This window comes from Hyperoodon ampullatus (assembly GCF_949752795.1).
Source record: "Hyperoodon ampullatus genome assembly, chromosome: X".
Taxonomy (NCBI): Eukaryota; Metazoa; Chordata; class Mammalia; order Artiodactyla; family Ziphiidae; genus Hyperoodon; species Hyperoodon ampullatus.
Window position 1 is genome coordinate 102679202 of NC_136913.1, and position 19577 is coordinate 102698778.

General features: G+C 39.4%; 1 protein-coding gene across 2 annotated transcripts in view; it reads left to right on the forward strand.

Annotated features, from left to right (window-relative positions):
• IL13RA1 (interleukin 13 receptor subunit alpha 1) overlaps nucleotides 1–19577 on the forward strand; it is a gene marked incomplete at its 5' end in the record, with an annotated part of 62029 nt that overhangs the window by 35924 nt on the left and 6528 nt on the right. Inside the window, 5 exons of one of the 2 annotated variants that reach the window (XM_079728282.1) lie at nucleotides 668–819; nucleotides 7014–7061; nucleotides 7348–7480; nucleotides 11018–11114; nucleotides 14414–14498. In XM_079728282.1, coding sequence (XP_079584408.1) covers nucleotides 668–819; nucleotides 7014–7061; nucleotides 7348–7480; nucleotides 11018–11114; nucleotides 14414–14498 — 515 coding nt within the window. Of the gene's footprint in view, nucleotides 1–667; nucleotides 820–7013; nucleotides 7062–7281; nucleotides 7481–11017; nucleotides 11115–14413; nucleotides 14499–19577 lie in introns of both variants that reach the window. The other variant, XM_079728281.1, reaches the window with a different exon arrangement.

Here is a 19577-nt window from a genome sequence, read left to right on the forward strand (position 1 = left end):
TCCTCTTGTGATGGACTTATTTCATTTAGCATAATGTCCTCAAGTTTCATCCATGTTGTAGCATGTGACAAAATTATGCTGTTTTTTTATTTTTAATATTTATTTATTTATTGGCTGCATTGGGTCTTAGTTGCGGCACGCGGGCTCATTTGCTGTGACACTCGGGCTCCAGAGCGCGTGGGCTCTGTAGTTGCAGCGCACAGGCTTAGTTGTCCCACGGAAAACTATGCTAATGTTTTAATTGTGGTCTTTGATTGGCATAAGTGAGTGTCGCCTGGGGAAACCGCTTGTACCTGATGCTCCTCGGTACCCATCACATAGAGGCATATCTGGACCTAAGCACTTCTTTTCTTTACCCTCCTTGTTGCAGCTAGATGTCCTGATTATACCCCAGCCATGTCCTAACCAGATGCAGATCAGGGTTCGTGTCATCTGGCAGACACCCCGATGATGCTCCTTAGATACATTTACTAGGCAGTTTAAAATAAGCTCCCTATATTAATCGTGGCTAATCAGAAATTCTAGAACTGTATGTCTGATCATGTAAGGCCATTAAAAGCATCAGCCCTATTTTGATTTACTCTGTGACCTTCATTGTCTCTACCCATACGTGTATCTCATCAAAATAAACTCTGGAAGCTAATTTGTATTCTTCTATTTCTATCAGTGAAACCTGATCCTCCACATATTAAAAATCTCTCCTTCCGAAATGGTGACTTATACGTGCAATGGAAGAATCCACAGAAATTTTATAGCAGATGCTTATCTTATGAAGTAGAAGTCAATAACAGCCAAGCTGAGACACATGATATTTTCTACGTAAGTTTTTGTTTTGATAGTTGTTGTTATTTGGATACTTTTCTTTCACTTGAATTTCTTACAATGTAATAAATTGAAATATCAGTGAAATGTAGCTCTTAGATTTGTCATCTGATGATGATGGTGATGATGATGATGATGATGATGATGATGATGATGAAAGTTCTCTGAAATAGAGTATGGTGAAAGGTTTGACAGTTTATGGTAGCATTGGCTGCAAGATTCCAGCCATTCATTAATTCATTTGTTCAAAAATTTTTTATTATGTGCCTACCATGTGCCAGGCACTATTTCATGTGCACATGACACCTGACGAAAAGAATTTTTTCCCACGAAGCTTACCTACTAGAAAACAAGTGTGTAAATGAGCAAACTAATTTTAGAGAATGAACGTTATGCAGAAAATTAAATGGCGGTGATGGGAAGTCCTGAGGGAATATTAGGTAGGGTAGTCATCCGAAGTGATGACACTTGAGATAAGACCAGAACGATGCACAGGAGCTAGCCATTTGGTGATCTGGGGGCGGAGGGGACAGCATGTACAAAGGCTCTGAGGCAGGAATGAACTTGGCATGTGTGAGAAAAAGGAGACTGGTGTGACCAAAATACAGTAGGAAGAGATGTCTGAGCATGAGGCTGGGGTCAGATTATGTAGATACTTGGAGGCTCCAGTACAGCCATTCAGTTTTCTTGGAGTTTGTGGCAACTAAAGTAGTCAGTACTGAGTAGTCAGTATTTTTTGGATTATGTACATTTACACTATTTGTACTCTAATACAAAACATGCTAATTAGAGGTCACTGTGGGGCACTGGGCGTAACAGGATGTGGCATAACCTCAGGGCCTCAGTCGCATTGTTACGCTTTACAGCAGAGGACATGAACTCGGGCCTCAAACATTTTTGTTTGGACCACAAACAAAGTGGGGTTTTGTTTGCTTGTATATTAAATTTGAATTTTTTACCCAGATTTAAAACTGTGGTACCTGACAGTATAGTTGCCATAAGGTGGCGCCTTAGGACCACGTGGACTGCCCCACTCATTTGTGTGCCACCTGCCTGGGCCCTGTGTGCATTTGAGTTTTAGAGGTTAGAAACCAAGTGTATTATATTGGTTTTTAAAGGAGTCCTGAATCTCACATGTGGGCAGATTCCTTGGTCCACTTGCTTTAGTTCATCATGGGAGTTTCAAAAACTAAATTATTTTATTTACTAAAATAAGCTGGTATTAACAGGCTGTAACTCCAAGAGGAAGTGACCAGGTCCACAGCTGAGCAGACCTCTTCTGGACATTTGCAAATGAAGGCATTTGCTGAAATAGAATAATCATTATTCGTACCAGAAACCAGAGTCCCCAGATAATGCCACAAAGGAAAAGGCAAAGGGCTTCCAAGTCGGGAGGGAATGAGGCTTGAATTTACAACCAAGTGAGTTATCAGAAAGCTGAATATGCTTGACTATTCCAGCCTTTACTGTTCTCTTCTGTCTGAAATCCTGAGACACGTGCTGCTTGCATTACTCCCTTGGTACTGAATTATGTCCTGGTAGTTACCCATGATCTCTACCAAAAAATATAAGCTCCTGTAGGGAGGAGTTGGTGGTGTTTACTTTGTGCCATTCCTGCTACTAATACCAGCTAACATATTAAGCAATTACTATGTATTAGCTATTTTAATAAGCACTTTATTTGAATTGTCTCATTTGGTCCTCACAATAACTCCAAGGATCTAGGTCCTGTTTTTTTTTAATAAATTTATTTATTAACTTATTTATTTTTGGCTGTGTTGGGTCTTCGTTGCTGTGCACGGGCTTTCCCTAGCTGGAAAACAGTATGGAGGTTCCTCAAAAGTGAGCGGGCGCTACTCTTCATTGCGGTGCATGGGCTTCTCATTGTGGTGGCTTCTCTTGTTGCAGAGCACAGGCTCTAGGCGTGCGGGTTTCGGTAGTTGTGGCACACGGGCTCAGTAGTTGTGGCTTGTGGGTTCTAGAGCACATGCTCAGTAGTTGTGGCACACGGGCTTAGTTGCTCTGCGGCATGTGGGATCTTCCCAGACCAGGCCTCGAACCCGTGTCCCCTGCATTGGCAGGCGGATTCTTAACCACTGCACCACCAGGGAAGTCCCAAGGTCCTGTTGTTTTGTCCCCATTTTACAGATGAGAAAACTCAGTCTCAGAGGTTACTCGTAAGGTCACATTTCTTATAAATGATAGAGTCAAGATTTCTGTAAAAGTCTGACCCCCGGGAACACCTCAATACTTCCTGTTAATAGTAACAGCCATCACTTATTGTTTATGATGTATTACAAATATACTCTTCTATGTACTTCTTATACGGTAGCTCATAACGATTGATGAAATAGGTTCTCTTTTAACCTACATTTTATTGAGCAGCTAAGGCTCAGAGAGGTCAAGTAACTTGCTACAGGCCACATAGCTTATAAGTATGACTTCAGAGGTTGGTCTCCATGTATTAAGCTTTGACCAAGAACACTTGGTATAAGACCACGTGCATAGTCACCACTTGATAAATTCTTGTTGAATTGAGTTACCTTCTTTTTTTTTTTTTTTTTGCAAACTTCTGAACTGAAGAGAGTGTAAGGTCGGATCTTAACAAATGGCATCGCGAAACAGAGGAAAGCTTCAAGTGAGCTTTATTAGGGGGCGCTCCTGGGAGAGGTTCACTGGTCCGAGAGAAAGGGGCCAGAGAAGTCACACCCGGGAGAGGGTTGGGCAAGATTTTATAGGGGAAGAAGGGAAAGGGGTGTGGTGAATCTGGGAGAGCGCAGGGTATTCCTTATTTAGTGGTCTCTTTGGGTATCGTGGCACTATCTGGTGCTGGTTACATCAGTCTTGGGACCGCTAGTCCTGCCCCTCGAAAGGTGGGAAAGCTGGGCCGGGTGGAAGGTCCCCAGGTCAGTTTCTGGAACTGGGTGGTCCGGAGAGTTTCAGTCTGGTGCAACCTGTGAATCTGATTGCGTTCCCCTGCCTCCGGCCAGTTGGCCTTACAGAGAGCACACTATACTGTGAAATTTATCCATCAAAACCAGAACTATAGTTGATTTGGAGTTAACTCTGTTTATACACTTGAGTTTAATGTTCTCTCTCTTAGCAGATGTTCACCAGCTGTTTCTTCCCCTAGAATGTCATCAGCTTTTTGTGTGCTTGCTGATTTTGAGCTCTGCTGGTTAGACCCTTTTTGTTTCTTTTTGCAAGACTTCTTTGAGGAATTCTTTTGCCTGGTGTTCTAGTTAAGAGGGGGAAGTAGGCTGGAACATGAACTGGTGCCATCACATGGTGCTGGGTCAGAGGTAGCTCATGACAGAATCATAAAGTAAGAAGTGACTTGTCTTTGACTACCTCCATCCCTGCCAGCTATCTACTTGGTGATCTGTGTCCTTGTTTTCCTTTTCCCATGGAAATATCTGAGCAGTTGGTAAACTACACAAGGAGATTTACATTTGAACAAGAGCCCAGAACTATCAATTTACACAATGATTTGCTGACTTTGGAATATATATATCTGGGAGATGGTCCAGGGGAGGCGGGACATCAGCCTGCAACCTCGTCCCTCAAGTGGTAGTTGGCACTTGTGATTCCCCAGCAGGCCTCTGATTCTGAATGGCCAGCACTGGTGTACAGTAGCCCCCGAGTGGCCTTTTCTATGCCCCTATATGAAATATTGATAGGATGGCTCTTCATCATTCAGTTGGCCTTTCACTCTTCACAAATGCTGGTAGGAACCATTTAGTGAATGACCTTGAATGCCAAAGATCATAGCGTGTGTTCCGGTCTTTGTCCCATGTTTAAACATCTCTTTGATAGAAGTAGACTATTTTTTCTATCTTTATTGAGGTATGATTTACAAGTAAAAATTGTATATATTTAGGTTGTACAATGTGATTCTTTTAAGGTGTACAACATGATTTAATATACATATACATTGTGAGATGATTATCACAAACAAGTTAACACATTCATCACCTCACAAACTTACCTTTTTTGTGTGTGTGATGAGAACACTTAAGATCCCTCTTAGCAAACTTCAGGTATACAATACAGTATTTTTTATTAATTTTTATTGGAGTATAGTAGATTTACAATGTTGTGTTAGTTTCTGTACAATACGGTATTATTAACTGTAATCATCATGCTGTACATTAGATCCCCAGAATATATAACTGAAAATTTGCACCCTTGACCAACATCTTCCCATTTTCCTCACTCCCCAGCCTCTGGCAATTACCATTCTACTCTCCAGTTCAGTGAATTCGACTTTTTTGGATTCTACATACAAGTGAGATCATACAGGATTTGTCTTTCTCTGACTTATTTTGCTTAGCATAATGCCCTCAAGTTTCACCCATGTTGTCACAAATGGCAGGATTTCCTTGGGGCTGCTAGATCGTATGGTAGTTCTATTTTTAATTTTTTGAGGAACCTCCATACTGCTTTCCAAAGTCACTGCACCAGTTTACATTCCCACCAACAGTGCACAAGGGTTTCCTTTTATCTACACCCTCTCCAGCACTTGTTATCTCTTATCTTTTTGATGATAGCCACTTAACAAGTATGAGATAATATCTCATTGTGGTTTTGATTTGCATTTCGCTAATGATTAGTGATGTTGAACATCTTTTCATGGACCTGTTGGCCAGAAGAAGACTATTTAACTAACCAACAGATTTTCTTGTGTTGATTTGGAAATATTTACATTTTAGGAACTGGTTATTCTCTTTACTTCAGACAGCACGTGACTTAAATTGTGTAGAGGAGAAAATTGCATTTTACTTTCTTTTCTCTAACCCAGTCATTTTTGGTATATTATACTCTCAACAATGGAGCGTAATAGTTTTCTTTTTTTAAACTTTTTATTATATATAGTATACTATAGAAAAATTGCAGAAGTCATTATGTACAGCTCAATGATTTTTCACAAATGATTTTTCACTTACATAACCAGTACCCTAGAAGCTCAATCATGACTCCTTTTGGTCACTACTTTCCCAAAGAACAATTATTATCCTGACTTCTAATCCCGTAGATTAATTTTGTTGCCTCTTTTTAAACTTTATATAAACGAACTATACAGAACATTTTTGTGTGTCTGTCTTCTCTTGTTCAATGTTATATTTATGATATTCACTGATATTGTTGCCTGTGGTTGAAGATGCATCTCATTGCATTCATTCCATCATGTCAGTATACCACATTTGATTTATCCATTCTCCCACTGATAGACATTTGAATAGTTTCCAGTTTGGAATTTTATGAATAGAGTTTTTATGAACATTTGCACACTTATTTCTTGGTGCACATGTGTGTACATTTCTGTTGCGCATATATGGGCCATAGGGCTACATATGATTGTCTCTAGTAGATAATAAGTTTTCCCAAATGGTTGTGCCGATTTACACTACTAAAAGCAGAAATTGAGAGTGCTAGATGCTTTACATCATCACCAACACTTGGTATTGTCCAGTAGGTGTGTATATCGTTATCTTGTGGATTTAATATGCATTTTCCTGATAACTAATGAAGTTGAGCACTTTTTCCTATGTTTATTGGCAATTTGAATATCCTCTTGTGAAATGTCTGTTCAAGTCTTTTGCCACTTTTCTATTGGGTTGTCTGTCTTTTTCTTATTAATTTATGAGGTATATGTATGTGTGTATATTATATATAAATATATATTTTATATATATATGGAAGTCCTTTGTCAGAAACTACAAATATCTTTTCTCACTCTATGCATTACCTTTGAATTTCCTTAATAGGATATCTTTTGGTAAACAGAAGCTTTTAATTTTAATATAGATTATTTTATAAAAATTTTTCCTTTATGGTTAATATTTTTTGGTCCTATTTAAGATATCTTCCTACTTTAAGGTCATGAGGTTGTTGTATGTTTTCATCTAAAAGCTTGCTGTATTTATGTACTTATTAATTTATTTTAACTTTCACATTTAGATCTGCAATCCATATGGAATTGACTTTGTAAATAGTGTGAGGTAGGGGTCAAGATTCTTTTTTTTCACATATGGATATGTAATTGACCACTTATTTTTAAAAACCTACCTTTTTTTCACTGCACCTGGTCCTCTGATAATGGCATAAAAGAAAACTTGTTAAAATGGTTAAATGATATAAAGTGTGGTCTTTAAAACTTTTTGAATGTATTAATTTTTTATATTTTCAAGGTTGAAGAGGCCAAATGTCAGAATTCAGAATCTGAAGGAAACCTAGAGGTCAGTAAATTCAATTTTAGCTATTTGGGCTTAAACTCGTAGAGTAATTGGGGGTGGGGCAGGGTGAGCATATGCTAAATTTGAACTGCTTTGAGAAAAACAAACTACTTTGTTCTGTGGATTATTGCCAATTTTCTTTTTCAGGAGTTAAAGTCAGATAATTTGTATTGCAATACAAGGTCTTAATCATATACAAAATTTGGCAGATAATTATATTTAGGACTCAGAAGCAGAGAAAGAGAATAAGCTGGTAATATTTCTTGTGTGCTTTTATTTTATATCTAAGGGTACAATTTGTTTCATGGTCCCTGGTGTTCTTCCTGATACTTTGAACACAGTCAGAATAAGAGTCAAAACAAATAAGTTATGCTATGAGGATGACAAACTCTGGAGTAATTGGAGTCAAGCAATGAGTATAGGTAAGAGAATGGGATTTTATTAAAAGTTAAACCATTGATGCATGGAAACTAAGTTGAAGCAGAAAATTGATTGTGGGAAAGGACTGTTCTTCATTCTTTTTTTAAAATTGTATTTATGTTTGGCTGCGTTGGGTCTTCATTGCTGCATGCGGGCTTTCTCTAGTTGTGACAAGTGGGGGCTACTCTTCGTTGTGGTGTGCGGGCTTCTCGTTGTGGTGGCTTCTTTTGTTGCAAAGCACGGGCTCTAGGTGTGCAGGCTTCAGTAGTTGTGGCACACGGGCTCAGTAGTTGTGGCTCGCGGGTTCTAGAGTGCAGGCTCAGTAGTTGTGGCGCACAGGCTTAGTTGCTCCGCAGCATGTGGGATCTTCCCAGACCAGGGCTCGAACCCGTGTCCCCTGCATTGGCAGGCAGATTCTTAACCACTGCGCCACCAGGGAAGTCCCTGTTCTTCATTCTTGACGTCAGCCAGAGGATACTTACAATTGAAATGTATTTTCTGTTTAATTATTGTCAGATCACTCAGGGTTAATTTACAATATGCAACTCTTTGAAAATTTGCAGTCCAAATGGTGTTATCCTCTCTTCTGTCCTGTCTGTATCTTTGTTAACAACCTGAACAAAAATATAGAAGGCAGGCATGATTAAATCTGCAGATTGTGCAGTGCTAGAGTACTATCCTATGTGCTGGTAACAGAATCAAGAGTAGGGCAATGACCTTGATGGCATTTTATAGAGATAAACACATATCTAGGTTTGAAGAAAATCAGTTTCATTTATTAATTGAGAGGCTGAGCAAGCTATCTGCCAGGGTCAAGTACAGGATTGGAAAGACATGTCCCTTATGGATGTGTGTGCTGTGGGGTGAGGGATAGGGTTTTATTTGACTGTAAGCTCAAAGTGACTCAACATCGGTCCCTTAAATATCCCCCAAAGGCATATTGCAGTCATAGGCAGCAGTGATAGTGCAGCATCCAGAACAAGGGAATGCTGCAGGGTGGGGCACAGTGTCCTGGCCACATCAAAAGTATACAGTATTCCATCTTGGGCACCACATTGTAAGAGGTGCATTGGCAGACTGGAATCTTTCCTTGAAAGGGTAATCACGTTGAAGAATCTCAAAATTTGGGGAAGAACAGTTAACGAAGTAAGCTTAGGGAGTCATAATTGCTGAATTCTAATATTTGAGGTATTGTCAGGTAGAAGAGGGAATAGGCTATCTTTTTTGTGGCTCCATGGGCCAAAACAGGACCAACTTAAGAACTTTCTAACAGCTATCTAACAGTCAGAGACAGGTTATTGAAGTAGTCAATTCCCTATTAATTGAAAGACTGAACAAACTATGTGCCAGGCAAGGTTGTATTAGTTATCTATTATTGCATAACAAATTACCTCCAAAATTAGTGGCTTACAAAACACATATTTGGACACAACACTGAAAAGCAACTATACTCCAATAAAAATTAATTAAAAAAACAAACAAAAAACAAGAAAACACAACATTGTAAAGCAACCATACTCCAATAAAAATTAATTTAAAAAAGGAAACAAACAAAAAACACATATTTGGGACTTCCTTGGAAGTCCAGTGGTTAAGACTCCATGCTTCCAATGCAGGGAGCGTGGGTTCGATCCCTGGTTGGGGAACTAAGATCCCATGTGCTGTGCAGTGCAGCCAAAAAATTTAAAAAAATAATAAAAAAATTTAAAAATAAAAAACACATATTTACTATCTCACAGTTTCCATGGCTCAAAAATCTGGGCATAGCTTAGCTAGGTACCCCTGGCTCAAGTTCTCTCATAAGGTTCCAGTCAAGCTGTTGACTGGGACTTCAGTCTCATCTGAAGGCTTGACTGGGGCTGGAGAATCCACTTGCAAAATCACTCATATGGTCATTGGAAAGCCTCATTTCCACTCTGGATGCTGGATGGAGGCTGTAGCAGGTTGCATCATGTGCCCCAAAAAGATGTGTTCAAGTTCCAACTCCTGGTACCTGTGAATGTGACCTTATTTGGAAATAGAGTTTTTGCAGATGTAATCAAGTTAAGATGAGGTCATACCAGCTTAGAGCAGGCCCTAAATCCAATGACTAGTATCCTTATCAGAAGAAGAGAGGATACACAGAAACACAGAGAAGAAGGCCATGTGAAGATGAAGGCAGAGATTGGAGTGATGCAGCTACAATCCAAGGAACGCCAAGGATTCCTGGGAGCCACCAGAAGCTAGGAAGATGCAAGGAGAGAGTCTACTCTAGAGCCTTCAGAGGGAGCATGTCCCTGCTGATACCTTGATTTGGGATTTCTAGTCTCCAGAGCTATGAGAGAATATATTTCTCCTGTTTTAAGCCAACCAGTGTGTGGTGATTTGTTACAGCAGCTCTAGGAAACTAATACAGAGGCCTCTCTCAGTTCCTTACCATTTGGATCTCTGCACAGGGCTATCTCATGACATGGCAGTTGGCTTCCCCCAGTGCGTAGTCCAAACAAGAAAGAGCATATGAGAAAACACCCAATATGAGAACTGCAGCCCTTTATAACCTTATCTCAGAAGTGACATCCCATCACTGTTGCTATTCACCCATTTAGTCCACCCCACCCTTAAGGGGAGAAAATTATACAAGGGTGTGAATATCAGGAGGCAGGGATCATTTAGAGTCATCTTAGAGGCTGCCTAACACAATGTTAGGCCCTGAGATGCTTTCCAGATTTTCATGCCCTGGTGGAAAAGATGAGCATATATTGGGTTGGCCAAAAAGTTTGTTTTGGTTTTCTGTAAGATGTTATGGAAAAACCTGAACAAACTTTTTGGCCAGCCCAATAAATAGACATGCCATTCTAGGTGTAAGGTGTAGCAAGGCAGTTAATGAAAGTCTTTGGAATTGGACAGTGCTGGGTTTGAGGCTTGACTCCATCACTTACTAAACCCTCTGAACAAGCCACTGAACCTCTCTGAGCCTTACACTTCTCATGTGTATAAGTGGGAAATAATATTATCTATCTCTTTAGCATAGATATAAGCATGCAAAATTACCTAGTATGATATCAGACATACAGTAGTTCCTCAATTAAGAATAGTAGTGTTAGTTGTTGTTAGGATTATTTTAGGTCTTCTAATAGTGCTAAGTAACCAATAAGAAAAGATAGACACTGTTAATGAGATGACGTATTTAACAAATACAACATCTTTGTTAATAGTGTCTGAAACCAGTTAAGATATCCTGGTTTCAGATAATCCTTAAGGTGATTTTTCATCCATGGAATTTTAGGCACCAGAGCAGGACTTTGTTTTTCACTATTAAGATAACAAAAGATTCACTTTGTTATAAAGCAGAAACTAACACACCATTGTAAAGCAATTATACTCCAATAAAGATGTAAAAAAAGATAACAAAAGATAAGAGAATTGAAGAGTTTTGGGAAATATGTTGGTGTAGAGGGCAGAAATATCTGTAATCTCATTAGTCTAATACAACTGTTGCTTGGTTTATTTCTAAAAGGGTTTTATTTCTCATGTCTTTCTCTTTGTTTTTCATTTTCCAGGTCAGAAGGCCAATCCAACATTTTACATAACCACGTTACTCATCATTCCGATCATTGTTGCAGCTGCAATCATAGTCCTTCTGCTGTACCTGAAAAGGTAAGGCAGCTGCCCAGGAAGGCTTGACAGTTTCTGCTACCCTGGTTGCTATGGTTATTCTTCTTTGTGGGTGTGTTTGATGTTTCCCCAGTGTGTTGGAAGCATTTTGGCTCTACCTGGCTTTTTGGTAGTATGGCATGGCAAAGAAATATTATTGTGCCCATTTTCTGGTGAGAAAAGTGTTGGATCCCAGGGCTCTGCTCAGGCAGGGCTCTCTTTGTATATTTTTAGAATTGTTGATAAGACCTATGTTCACTCTACTCTTTCAAATGCCTAATTTGTCAACAGTTGGTTGGTAGCTCATAAGTTTTAGAAATGGAGACCATTACCAGTTAAATGACTTGTCTAGTGTGAATGCAAAACAGGTTGCTACTTAATGCTACAGGAAAGAGAACTTCAAGTTGTCTCTAAGTTACAGCACTCATTCCTTGAGAATGTTTTACTTTCTCGATTTCATCATAAGGACTAGTCTGGTGCTATTATTTGCTCTTTTGGTAAATACCTAAAGTTGGAATAAGGTTATTAAGCTGGTTCTAGAATCAACATTTTATCATTATTTCAGTATTCTTTTTTTTTTTTTTTTTTTTTTTTTTTTTTTTTTTTTTGCATTACGTGGGCTTCTCACTACTGTGGCCTCTCCCGTTGCGGAGCACAGGCTCTGGACGCGCAGGCCCAGCAGCCATGGCTCACGGGCCTAGCCGCTCCGCGGCATGTGGGATCTTCCCAGACCGGGGCACGAACCCGTGTCCCCTGCATCGGCAGGCGGACTCTCAACCACTGCGCCACCAGGGAAGCCCCTATTTCAGTATTCTTTAAACATACATTTGTTGAGTGCCTAATTATGTGCCAGGCACTGTTGTTATTGCTGGGGTTGTGGCAATGAACAGAACAAAGTCCCTATCTATGGTTTCACGTAGTGAGTAGTAAAGTTGTGGAGTCGGGCTGGGGAGAAAGGCTAGGAAGTGATATGAGGCTCATCTTACATAGGATGCCAGGGAAGGCCTCTCTGAGAAAGTGACATTTGAGGACAGAATTAAAGGAGCAAACCAGTCAGATATTCAAAGAAAGAGTATTCTAGGCCAAAGGAACAGCAAGTGCAAAGGTCCTGAGGCTGGAATGAACTCCGTGTGTCTTGTTAGAGGAGCGCATGCAAGGGGGGAGAACAACAGGAGATGAGGCTGAAGAGGCTGGCGGGGCCAGATCATGTAGGCTGTGGCAAGAAATTGAAATGTTATCCTAAGCATGATGGGGAAACATGAGAGAGTTTTAATCAGTGGAGGGATGTGATTGGATTTGCTGTCGTAAAAGATCATTGTATTGCTGAGTGAAGACTTGACTTGGACAAGAGTGGAGGCTGGTAGACTAGTTAGGAGGTAGTAAGAGATAGTCTGATGTGGAATATATTTTGAAGGTGGAATTAATAGTGCTTGCTGATGGCTGCTTGTCTTTGAAGGTGCGAGGGAAATTGAGGATTCAAGGGTAACTCTTAGATTTTTGGCTTCAGCAACTGAGTGAATGCTAGAGCCATTTACTAAGATGGAGAAGATTGGGAGGAGAGCTGGCTTTAGGGAAAAGGTGAGGACTTCAGTTTTGAACATGAGAAATTTGAGATACCTATTAGATATCTAAGTAGAGATGCTAAATAGGTACTTGTATACATGAATCTGGAGTTTAAAGGAGAGGCTTGGGCTGGAGATAGAATTTTGGGAGTCCTTGGCATGTAAATGGATTTAAATCCCTAAGACTGGAAGAGAGCACTAATAAAGTGAGGGAGATAAAGAGGACAAAAGAGAATGCTGGGACACATCAACATTTAGAGACCTAGGAGATGAGGTAGGTCCACCAAAGGGTACTACTATCAGATGCAAAAATAGAGAGTCCAGACAAAACTTTCATTCTAAAATATACGTGCACCCCTACGTTCATAGCAGCACTATTCACAATAGCCAAGACATGGAAACAACCTAAATGTCCATTGACAGATGAATGGATAAAGAAGATGTGGTACATATATACAATGGCATACTACTCAACCATAAAAAAGAATGAAATAATGCCATTTGCAGCAACATGGATGCAACTAGAGATTATCATACTAAGTGAAGTAAGTCAGAGAGAGAAAGACAAATACCATAAGATATCACTTATAAGTGGAATCGAAAACGTGACCCAAATGAACATATCTATGAAACAGAAACAGAATCACAGACATAGAGAATAGACTGGGGTGGTTGCCAAGGGGGAGGGAGGTGGGGGAGGGATGGAGTGGGAGTTTAGGATTATAAGATGCAAACTATTTTTTTTTTTTTTTTTTTTTTTTTTTGCTGTACGCGGGCCTCTCACTGTTGTGACCTCTCCCGTGCGGAGCACAGGCTCCGGACGCGCAGGCTCAGCGGCCATGGCTCACGGGCCCAGCCGCTTCCACGGTATGTGGGTTCTTCCCGGACCGGGGCACGAACCCATGTCCCCTGCATCGGCAGGCGGATTCTCAACCACTGCGCCACCAGGGAAGCCCAAGATGCAAACTATTATGTATAGAATGGATAAACAACAAGGTCTTACTGTGTAGCACAGGGAACTATATTCAATATCCTGTGATAAACCATAATGGAAAAGAATGTGAAAAAGAATGTATATATATGTACAACTGAGTCACTTTGCTGTACAGAAGTAATTAACACAACATTGTAAATCAACTATACTTCAATTAAAAAATTTTTTTAATTAAAAAAAAAACAGAGGAGACAAGTAAGAAAAAGGAAGAAAAATTAAAGAGAATGCCCCCTGTTCTCGGAAGATTATTTTTTTCAAAATTATAAACAGCAAGCTCCCATCTGATCTGTGATAAGTAAAGCACCATTATTATTTAAATGATAGAGGATAACACACACAGCGCCACACACACAGTTATAACTATGTGAGGTGATAGATGTGTTAATTAGCTTGATTGTGATGATCATTTCACAATGTACACATATATTAAAATGTCACTTTGTACACCTCAAATTTATACAATTTTTGTTTGTCAAGTATATCGCAGTAAAGCTGGAAACATTTTTTTTCATTGAAAGGGTATAAGTAGTCTGCTACTGATGGGCCCTCTGCTTTATCCACACTTGATACTTTTAGGAGATCGATTTCTCAGCTTGTTTTAGAAATTTTTTCACAACTACATTATCACTAAAGATGACCTGTGTACCATGTCTTTTGTCCAAGCCTTCTTTTAATATGGCTGTATTTAAGTGGGACATTTCTATGGAATGGAAGGTTTGATCAAAAATGTCTCTGTTTTCTTAAAGGCTCAAGATTATTATATTCCCTCCAATTCCTGATCCTGGCAAGATTTTTAAAGAAATGTTTGGAGACCAGAATGATGATACCCTGGTAAGCACTGACTCTGTGAAGTTTGAAATTGATTTCTTGGGGGGGAGGCTATGGGATTTAAAAAAAATTTGGTAAAACATAAAATTTACCATTTTAACCAGTTTTAAGTATACAGTTCAATGGCATTAAGTACACTTACAGTGTTGTGCAACCATCTTCACTATTTCCAGAACTTTTTCATCATCCCAAACAGAAACTGTACCCATTAAGCAATAACTCTCCATTCCCCTCAACCCCTGGTAACCTCTGTTCTGCTTTCTGTCTCTCTGAATTTGCCTAACCTGGGTACCTCATATAAGTGGAATCCTACAATATTTGTCCTTTTGTGGCTGGCTTCTTTCACTTAGAATAACATTTTCAAGGTTCATCCATGTTGTAGCATGTGTCAGAATTTCATTTCAAAATTGGTTATTTTAAACTACATTTTACCTAAAAGATTAAAGAAGAGCTGATTTAAAATGTTGTATCTCAGGCCAAGCATACCATTTAAGAAGTTCCCAGAATACTTCGCCTGTCTTGTATCACGGGGCTTCATTCTCTCTCTGGGGTAGGGAACATATTTGATCTAAACCTGCAGGGGGAGGAGCCTCCTTTATGAAACTAAGCCAATAGGCAGGTCTTCTGACTGGAGTAATTTTTGAAACTTGATTTAGGGAAATATAAAGATAAGGTAAACAACTGAAATAGATTGTGTTCATGCTATTGCCTGGACAGCTGGCCTCCGAAGACATGGAGCTAGAGCAAACCCACCCGAACTGTTAGAGTTAGTTGGCTGCAGACTCTCACGCTAGAATTTGTGGCTGGAAAAGCTAAGACCTTATGGGAACAAAAGAGTTTGAGGCTTCTCTGATAAATACATTCACCCAAATAAAATAATGAAGGCACTAAATGAAATGAATATCAATATTATTGTATATATCTTAAATTAGTAATTTCAGGCATAGGGCAGTTAATTCAGGGAAATAGTACAGCATAGTAGATAATAGCCTGCGCTCTGGAGTCAGATTGTCTGGATTCAAATCTCTGCTGTGTCATTTACCGTCTATTTGACCTTAGGTAACTTCGTTAACCTTCCTGTGCCTCAGTTTTCCCACTTGTAAAAAGTGGAGGTAATGATAGCACCCGCCTCATAGTGTTGTTATGTGGATTCAATTAATTTAATACATAGAAACCACTTAGTGTGTCTGGCACATTATAGGTGCTTAGTAAATGTTAGTGCTTAGTATTACTATTGATAATACTTTCCATTTATCTTTAACGCCCAAACGATTCTTGTAATAACGGGTGATACACAGTGGCTAGGGAAGGAAGGCAGGGAGGCTCCCATGCTGTCAGAGGAAGAGCCATCTGGATAACTTTTTCACCAAGTCATGGGCATGGGCAGTGGGTAACTGTGCCAGATATGGCACCACTAGCCAGGGAGTTCCAGAAGTCAGGTACCTGATGAAGGGCTGGTATACTGTAACCAAGGTGACGGTGTTTCTTCAGCTTTGAGTCACAGTCAACTGCAATGCTTGTAGGAATATAGAATCCTGGGCCCTACCTTCAGAAGTTCGGATTCACCGTCTCTGGGATGGGTCCCAGGAATCTGCATATTTCAAAGGAGCCCAAAGATGATTCCTCTCCTGGCAAGATCATTCACGGAGCGCACTTTGAAAATCACTGTTATAGATATTTTCCTTAGGATCACCCGTGTGTCTTCGTTTTGCCAGCTACTGAGACAGATGCTGGAGGTTGAGAATTGTGCAAGTATTCTAACAGCTCCTCTAACCAGTGATTGGAAGTCTACCATGTGTACACAGTGTATTAAATGCTCCATCTTCATAACCACCCTGTGGTGTAGGTGCTGTTAGTACCATTTCACAGATGAGGAAATGGAGCCTCAGTGAGGTTAAATAACTTTACTGCAGCTACACAGCTAGTAGATAATAAGGTGAGATTTGACCCAGAACTGTCTGATTCTAGACTTTTCTCTTACTTTCCACTATGCTGCATTGCCTTTTGTAAGATAGAATGTTTGTCCTCAAGAACCTCACTGCCTCCTTAGAGTTCTGTATGATAGAAGTACCAGGTTGGGATAGGGGAGTTCCGAGAAACAGATTTGGAGTCGTGTTATGGCTGACCTTATATGAGAAGGTATTAGGAATATCATTCTTTGTTTTTATAACTTTTTATTTTATACTGGCGTATAGTTGATTAACAATGTTTTGTTAGTTTCAGTTGTACAACAAAGTGATTCAGTTGTACATATACATGTATCTATTCTTTTTCAAATTCTTTTCCCATTTATGTTGTTACATAATATTGAGCAGAGTTCCCTGTGCTATACAGTAGGTCCTTGTTGGTTATCCATTTTAAATATAGCAGTGTATACATGTCAATCCCAAACTCCCTAACTATCCCTCCCCCCACCCTTCCCCCTGGTAACCGTAAGTTTCTCCTCTAAGTCTGTGAGTCTGTTTCTGTTTTGTAAATAAGTTCATTTGTATCAATTTTTTTAGATTCCACATGTAAGCGATATCATACGATATTTGTCTTTGACTTACTTCACTCAGTATGACGATCTCTAGGTCCATCCACATTGCTGCAAATGGCATTCTTTCCTTCTTTTTAATGGCTGAGTAATATTCCATTGTATATATGTACCACATCTTCTTTATCCATTCCTCTGCAATGGACATTTAGGTTGCTTCCATGTCTTGGCTATTGTATACAGTGCTGCAATGAACATTGGGGTACCCTTTCAGACCATGTTTTTCTCCAGATATATGCCCAGGAGTGGGATTGCAGGATCATATGGTAGCTCTATTTTTAGTTTTTTTAGGGAACCTCCGTACTGTTCTCCATAGTGGCTGCACCAATTTACATTCCCACCAACAGTGTAGGAGGGTTCCCTTATCTCCACACCTATCATTCTGACAACAACCTGAAGGGAATGGATTAGAGAGGGGAGGCGCTAGCACAGTAGCAAACTGGGAACCTAGTCCTGAAGTTGCCCCACAGATGTTTTGTTTGGCCAGCATGGTGTATTTAAAATTTTTCAATTTGGGATCTTAAGCAGGGCATGCACTCTTACCAGTTCATCTCAGGCCCTACCATTCCTAATTCCCACTGTGGTTTCACATGTTGACCTAACATGCCAGACCCCTGAAAAGCATTTGAGTTTGCTACCCCTTTTAGCAGAATGAAGACAGTCAAAGTGCCATGACACAAATGTCCAGTATCTGTGAAAACATGTTTGGAGTCACTGATATATACAAGACATACAACCAAAGCATTGATGAGATATAAATTTCCAGCTTAATAAATTTCTAAAAAGTGATAATATCCAGTGTTAACAAGTGGATGGGGGAACTGGCACTTTTCATGCAACGCTGGTGGGCCTGTAAAATGGTATGTGTTCTTTCTGGAGGGCAACTTGGTAAAATGTAACAGGAATCTTTGATCTTATAATTATTTCTTTAGGAATTTATTTTAGGGAACTAGTCCAACAATGGTACAAGGATGGTCAGTGCAGCATTTGTTTCTAAAACGAAAAATTAGAAACTAAGGAAACATCAACAATCAAGAATAAGGTTTTTGAAAAGTTACATTTTCAAAGCATTTAATGTCCTAGCAAAATACTCACGGTGTAAGCGTAAGAAGCATATCATAAATGTGTAGTGTATTACAATCCTAATTTTTATAAAAAACGCATCAATATATACATAGAACAATGAGTGGAAGGAAATGGGTCAAAATAATCATCTCTGGACAGGAAGATTGTGGATAATTGATATTATTCTCTCTCTACCTTTCTGAAGTTTCCAAATTGCCTGTAATGAGCATGTATTACTTTTATAATAAAAAGAAACGCTGTACAAGTCATTAAGGGAAAAGAGAATATTGTGGTCATCCAGGTCTGTGAGATAATAGGGGTTTGAACTTAGGTGGTAGCAGAGGAGATTGATGCAAGACACATTATTAAAGGAAACTCATTACGACTTGGTGACTCTGTGTGGGTGATGAAAGGTGGCGAGAGTAAAAAATAATTTCAAGGTTTCAAGCCTGGGTGATAGAGTGAATGATGGTAACATTGACAGTGAAATCAGATCAATTATCTTTCTCAGAGATGGGAAAATTGCTTTTTTTCAATTCGCTGTCTAGAGGATAATATGTTGTCCTGATGAGTCAGATAATTCTATAATTTAGTGAGGTGGATATACTGACAAGATGAACCACTAAAAGCATAAGATGTTTTTGTTTGCGGTGGTTGCAGACCATTAAATAAAACCAGTGTTTAAAACTAAAAGTATAATAAAAATGCCAGACAGGGGAAAGGGTAATAGAACAAATTTCCATGTTTGCTTTTTAACCAAATGAATAATCTACTTTCTCTACATGGCAGCAGTTCTCGAAAAATTGAACTGCATATGCAGCAGAAAGACTGTCCTTTTACTTCTAGAATCATCGAATTAGGGAATGAATAATTATGGAGTGAACATTGCCCTAGAGGTCATCTAATGAGGTGTATGTTTACATGTTTAGTTGTCTTTAACTATACATTTTCAAAACTCTAGATTCTAGTCCAACTCCTCACTTTAAAGACGGGGACATTGGGGACCATGGAGAAACTTCTCAAGGACTATCACATAGAGAGAGAATTGCAGAACCTGAAGTAGAAGCCATTGTAGCCCAAATTTACCAACTTCTAATCCCAAGAAATAATCCATGCCCTTTCTAAACAATTTCTTCTTCCACGCTGCACCATCAGTAGTGGTTGTTAAAAAAAAACTTATTTAGGTGTGGCCACCAGTAAATTAAATCTTCTGTGTCATTTTCCTTAAGGTTTCTACTGTTTTGACAATGTTTTGTTCATCACTGTAGTAACATTTTGGCCAGCAGCATTTTTTCCTGTTGCTTTGCTGTTTGCCTTTTCTGTGTGACTAATCGGGCTGCTGGCCATATTTGGGGGGTAGGGGGGCTTTGTGGAGGGAATTGCTTCTCTTCTGCATCTGCATTTCTTTCTCGTCCATAAAATATTATCTATTCTTCCTCCGCTTCTTGGAAACCAATTACATTTTCAGTACTGTGCCATTT